Below are 6,000 nucleotides of genomic sequence, written 5' to 3'. Positions count from 1 at the left end.
TCGCGGAGATTTTAAGCAGGTACCTGGAGAAATGGGGCACGGGGATGACAGTATGAGGTCAATAGTGCAGTTAGGAGGTGCGAACATTTGGGGAAAGGTCACTAAAACGGAGAAGGGTCTGAGTCACCTGGCGGTGGAGCTCACTTGGAAGTGACATCCTAAGGTCTCTATCATTCCTGGTTCAGAGGATCTTCTCTGGGGAGAGTGTGGTGATTCCAGGGACAGAGAGGGGTTAAGGAGAGCTCACTAACCCCTCCTTCCTGCTGCCTTAGCTTAGGGAGGGTGAGGACCTAATAGCCTGTGGAGCAAGCACCCAGGAGGCGGAGCAGAGGGGCCAGAAGTGACAAACAGAAGAGAAGGCAGGCAGGATCCACCTCTCACCTCTTCCCAAGCTGCCTGCCAGCGCATTTCCTTGGCAGCCAGGGCAGCGTGTGTCCCAGGGCACGCACACAGGTCACTGTGCAGGACACAGAGGCACAGAGCATAGGGCTCTGGGCACCAGGCTGGAATCTGCAGCTGGGACAGGAGCGAGCATGGTGGGGCAGCAGGCGCTACTGCTAGCTGGCTTCTTTCTGCCTGGGTTCCTGCTCTCTGAGGCTGCGAAAATCCTGACTGCTTTTGCACTGGGTGAGTGCTTAGCTGGAGAATCAGAAAGGGGCCCATCCCAGGCCCCTGTGCCAGGGCTCAGTCACAGCCTTAGGTCAGAGGATCATTCCATGTGGTGTTCTAGAGAGGGCTAGGGTCCCAGGCCAGAGGAGGGAGAGGCGTGAGAGGTCTGTGCGGTAGAATGGGATCCCTACTGCTGGGATGGGGAAGTTAGTTTTGGGCTACCAGCAGTTTCCTTTCCTCTCTTTGTATTTGCTCTGGAGCTGCTTCACATTCTGCATTCCTGGGGCCAGAATGTAGATCCAGTGCTGAGCTAGAAATCATGAGCTGCCCACCACAGGGCATGGCAGGGACTTTCAGAGGCACATGCTCAAAGTGTGGGACAGTAGAAAGTGGAAAGTGAAGTCAGTTTCAGGCTCTTGGAGGCTAAGGACAGGGGCTCCTGGGGGCAGCAGCACTAACTGGGCATGTTTCATTAATGGGAAACCTGGAGAACTGCCTGGGCAGTGGAGGGGGCCCTGGACAATCAAGTTCTTGGTGCCCCTCTCTCTTTTGCCCTTACTGCTGGAAGGTGTTGAAGGACTGTGAAGCAGTTAATTTTGTGTGAACCCAGTTGTAATGCCTTTATTTTGTCCCAAAGGGAACAGAAAGGGAACAGGAAAATTTATTAGGAGGAAGGTTTCAGAAGATGGAGTTTCCTAAAGACTTTTTTGGATCCATTCTGACAGGCTAGGGGATCTGCCCTGTCCCCTCCTCTGCCCCAGAATGCACTGGGCTCACCAACACCTTCAGGAATGGCTGTCTCTGCAGGAAGCCTTTTCTCATGCATCCATTCCTTCCTTCCTTCCTTCCTTCCTTCCTTCCTTCCTTCCTTCCTTCCTTCCTTCCTTTCTTTCTTCCTTTCAAGTTAGTTAACATACGGTGTGGTCTTGGCTTCAGGAATAGAACCCAGTAATTCATTTCTAAGGTATGACAGCCAGTGCTCAATCCAAAAAGTGCCCTCTTTAATGCCTATCACCCATCTAACTCATCTCCCTACCTACCTCCCCTCCAACAACCCTCAATTTGTTCTCTGTATTTAATGGTCTCTCATAGTTTGCCTTCCTCTCTGTTTTTATCTTATTTATCCTTCCTTTCCTCTCTGTTCATCTGTTGTGTTTCTCAAGTTCCTCATATGAGTGAAATCATATGATAACTGTCTTTTTCTGACTTATTTTGCTTAGCATAATACACTCTAGTTCCATCTACGTTGTTGCAAATGGCAAGATTTCATTCTTTTTCATTGCTGAGTAGTATTCCTGTATGTATGTATGTATGTATGTATGTATGTATGTATGTATGTATAAGTTGATGGACATTTGCGCTTTATCCATAATTTTGCTATGGAAATTATTTATAGTGCTCCTATACACATTGGGGTGCATGTGCCCCTTTGAATCAGAATTTTTGTATCCTTTGGATAAATTCCTAGTAGTGCAATTGCTGGGTCATGAGTTTGTTCTATTTTTATTCATTTGTATTTTATTTTTATTTTTTAAACAGAGTATATTTACAATGATGCTTTACTATATCCTTAAAAAATTATTTTGTTCATTTATTTTTGAGAAAGAGAGAGAGAGACAGAGCATGAGCAGGGGAGGGTCAGAGAGTGAAGGAGACACAGAATCAGAAGCAAGCTCCAGGCTGTGAATTGTCAGAACAGAGCCCCATGCAGGGCTTGAACCCATAAACTATGAGATCATAGGGTAGTTCTATTTTTAATGTTTTGAGGAAACTCCGTACTATTATCCAGTGTGGCTGCACCAGTTTGCATTCAAACCAACAGTGCAAAACGCTTCCCCTTTTTCTAAATCCTCACCAACATCTGTTGTTTTCTGAGTTGTTAATTTTAGCCATTCTGATAGGTGTGGAGTGGTATCTCATTGTGGTTTGATTTGTATTATTGATGATGTATGATGTTGAGCATTTTTTTAATGTGTCTGTTAGCCATCTGGATATCTTCTTTGGAAAAGTGTCTTTTCATGTCTTCTTCCCATTTCTTCCCTGGAGTATTTGTTTTTTTGGGTGTTAAGTTTGTTAAGTTCTTTATAAATTCTGGATACTAAACCTTTATCTGATATCTCATTTGCAAATATCTTCTCTAATTCCATTGGTTGCCTTTTAGTTTTGTTGGCTGTTTCCTTTGCTGTTCAAAAGATTTTTATCTTGATGAGGTCCAAAAGTTCATTTTTGCTTTTATTTCCTTTGCCTCTGAAGACATGTCAAGTAAGAAGTTGCTGTGCCCTAGGTCAAAGAGTTTGCTGCCTGTTTTCTTCTCTAGGAGTTTGATGGTTTCCTGTCCCACATTTAGGTCATTCATCCATTTTGAATTTACTTTTGTGTGTGGTGTAAGAAAGTGGTCTAGTTTCATTCTTCTGCATGTCGCTGGCCAGTTTTCCCAGCACCATTTGTTAAAGAGACTGTCTTTTTTCCATTGGATATGCTTTCCTGCTTTGTCAAAGATTAGTTGGCCATATATTTGAGGATCCTTTTTTGGATTCTCTATCCTACTCCATTGATCTATGTGTCTGTTTTTGTGCCAATACCATACTGTCTTGATGTTTACAGCTTTGTAACACCCAGGATTGTGATGCCTCCAGCTTTGGTTTTCTTTTTCAACATTACTTTCTCTATTCAGGGTCTTTAGTGGTTCCATACAAATTGTAGAACTGTTTGTTTTAGTTCTGTGAAGAATGCCGGTATTATTTTGATAAGGATTGCATTGAATGTGTAGATTTAGATAGCATAGACATTTTAACAATATTTGTTCTTCCAATCCATGAACATGATATGTTTTTTTCATTTCTTTGTGTCTTCTTCAATGTCTTTCATAAGGTTTATATCGTTTTCAGCACACAGATATTTCACCTCTTTGGTTAGGTTCATTCCTAGGTATCTTATGGGTTTTCGTGCAATTGTAAATGTGATCAATTCCTTGAAATCTCTTTCTGCTGCTTCATTATTAGTATATAAAAATGCAACCAATTTCTGTACATTGATTTTATATCCTGCATCTTGCCTGAATTCATGTATTAGCTCTAGCAGTTTTTTGGTGGAGTCTTCAGGTTTTCCATGTAGAGTATCATGTCATCTTTGAAGAGTGAAAGATTGACTTCTTCCTTACTGATTTGGATTTCTTTTATTTCTTTTTGTTTTCTGATTGCCAAGGCTAGGACTTCCAGTACTGTGTTGAACAATAGTGGTGAGAGTGGACATCCCTGTCTTGTTCCTGATCTTAGAGGGAAAGCTCTGTTTTTCCCCACTGAGGATGATATTAGTGGTGGGTCTTTCATATATGGCTTTTATCATGTTAAGTTATGTTCCTTCTATCCCTTCTTTCTTGAGGATTTTATCAAGAAATGATGATGTATTTTGTCAAATTTTTTTTTCTGCATCTATTGAAAATATCATATGGTTCTTATTCTTTCTTTTATTAAAACAATTTTTTTTTACATTTATTCATTTTTGAGAGGTAGAGAGAGACAGAGCACAAGCAGGAGAGGGGCAGAGAGAGAGGGAGACACAGAATCCAAAGCAGGCTCCAGGCTCCAAGCTGTCAGCACAGAGCCCAACGTGGGGCTCAAACCCACAAACCGCGAGATCATGACCTGAGCCGAAGTTGGACGCTCAACTGACTGAGCCACAAAGGAGCCCCTTATCCTTTCTTTTATTAATGTGGTATATCATGTTGATTGATTTGTGAATATTGAACTAGCCCTGCAGCCCAGGAATGAATCACAACTGATCATGGTGAATAATTCTTTTGATGTACTGTTGAATTCAATTAATATCTTGTTGAGATTTTTGCATCCATGTTCATCAGGGATATTGGCCTGTAATTCTTGTTTTTAGTGGGGTCTTTGTCTGGGTTTGCAATCAAGGTGAAGCTAGATTCATAGAATGAGTTTGGAAGTTTTCCTTACATTTCTATTTTTTTGGAACAGTTTTAGGAGAATAGGTATTAATTCTTATTTAAATACCTGGTAGAATTCTCCTGGGGGGTCATCTGGCCTAGGACTCTTATTTGTTGGGAGATTTTTGATAATCGATTCAATTTCTTTGCTGGTTATGAGCTTGTTAAATTTTCTGTTTCTTCCTGTTTGTGTTTTGGTAGTGTGTGTCTGGAATTTTGTCCATTTCTTCCAGATTGTCCATTTTGTTGGCATATAATTTTCCATAGTATTCTCTTATAATTGTAATTCTGTGGTGTTGGTTGTGATCACTCCACTTTCATTTGTGATTTTATCTGTTTGGGTCCTTACTCTTTTATTTTTGAGAAGTCTGTCTAGGTAGTTTTCAATTTTGCTTATTCTCTTAAAAAAAACAGCTCTTAGTTTCATTGATCTGGTGTACTGTTTTGTTTTGTTTTTTCTTTTTTGGATCCTAAGTCATTTATTCTGCTCTAGTCTTTATTATTTCCCTTCTTCTGCTGGATTTCGACTTAATTTGCTGCTCCTTTTCTAACTCCTTTAGTTGTAAGGTTTGGTTGTGTATTTGGGACCTTTCTTGCTGCTTGAGATAGACCTGAATTGCAATGTATTTTCCTCTTAGGACTGCCTTTTATGCATCTCAAAGGGTCTGGACAGTCATGTTTTCATTTTCATTTGTTTCCACGTATTTTTAAATTTCTTCTTTAACTTCCTGGTTGACCCACTCATTCTTTAGCAGGATGTTCTTTATCCTCAATGTATTTGAGAGCTTTCCACATTTTTTCTTGTGTTTGATTTCAAGTTTCATAGTGTTATGATCTGAAAATATGCATGGTAAGATCTCAATCTTTTTGTACATGTTGAAGGCTGATTTGTCACCCAATATGTGATCTATTCTGGAGAATGTTCCATATGCACCCAAGAAGAATGTGTATTCTGTTGCTTTAGGATGAAGTGTTCTGAATATATCTGTTAAGTCCATCTGATCCAGTGTGTCATTCAAGACCATTGTTCCCGTGTAGATTTTCTGCTTAACTAATCTATCCATTGTTGTAAGTGGAGTATTAAAGTCTCTTACAATTATGGCATTATTGTCAATAAGTTTACTCATGTTTGTGATTAATTGATTTATATATTTGGGAGTTCAAGTTGGGGGCATAAATGTTTACAATTGTTAGCTTTTCTTGATGGACAGACCCCTTAATTATCATATAATGCCCTCCTTCATCTCTTGTTACAGTCTTTGTTTTAAAGTCTAGTTTGTCTAAGTATGGCTACTCCAGCTTTCTTTTGACATTCCAGTAGCATGATAGATGGTTCTCCATCCCTAACTTTCAATCTGCAGATGTCCTCAGGTCTAAAATGGGTCTCTTGTAGGCAGCATATAGATGGGTCTTGTTTTTTTAATCTATTCTGATACCCTATG

At 40.4% G+C, this 6,000-nt stretch overlaps 1 protein-coding gene across 3 annotated transcripts in view; it reads left to right on the top strand.

The window, feature by feature from the left end:
• Positions 1-361: 361 nt before the first annotated feature.
• LOC132680740 (UDP-glucuronosyltransferase 3A2-like) overlaps positions 362-6,000 on the top strand; it is a 46,500-nt gene continuing 40,861 nt past the window's right edge. Inside the window, exons 1-2 of one of the 3 annotated variants that reach the window (XM_078444861.1) lie at positions 364-627; positions 3,814-3,925. Coding sequence is in view for 2 of the 3 variants with exons in the window: in XM_078444858.1 (XP_078300984.1) it covers positions 534-627 (94 nt within the window). In the remaining variant the exon portion in view is untranslated. Of the gene's footprint in view, positions 628-3,813; positions 3,926-6,000 lie in introns of all 3 variants that reach the window. The other 2 variants (XM_078444858.1, XM_078444857.2) reach the window with 2 other exon arrangements.

The sequence above is a fragment of the Panthera onca genome, chromosome A1, assembly GCF_046562875.1.
Source record: "Panthera onca isolate mPanOnc1 chromosome A1, mPanOnc1 haplotype 2, whole genome shotgun sequence".
Lineage (NCBI taxonomy): Eukaryota > Metazoa > Chordata > Mammalia > Carnivora > Felidae > Panthera > Panthera onca.
The sequence above is the reverse complement of the archived record's forward strand: the minus strand, read 5'-3'. Positions and strand labels throughout refer to the sequence as shown.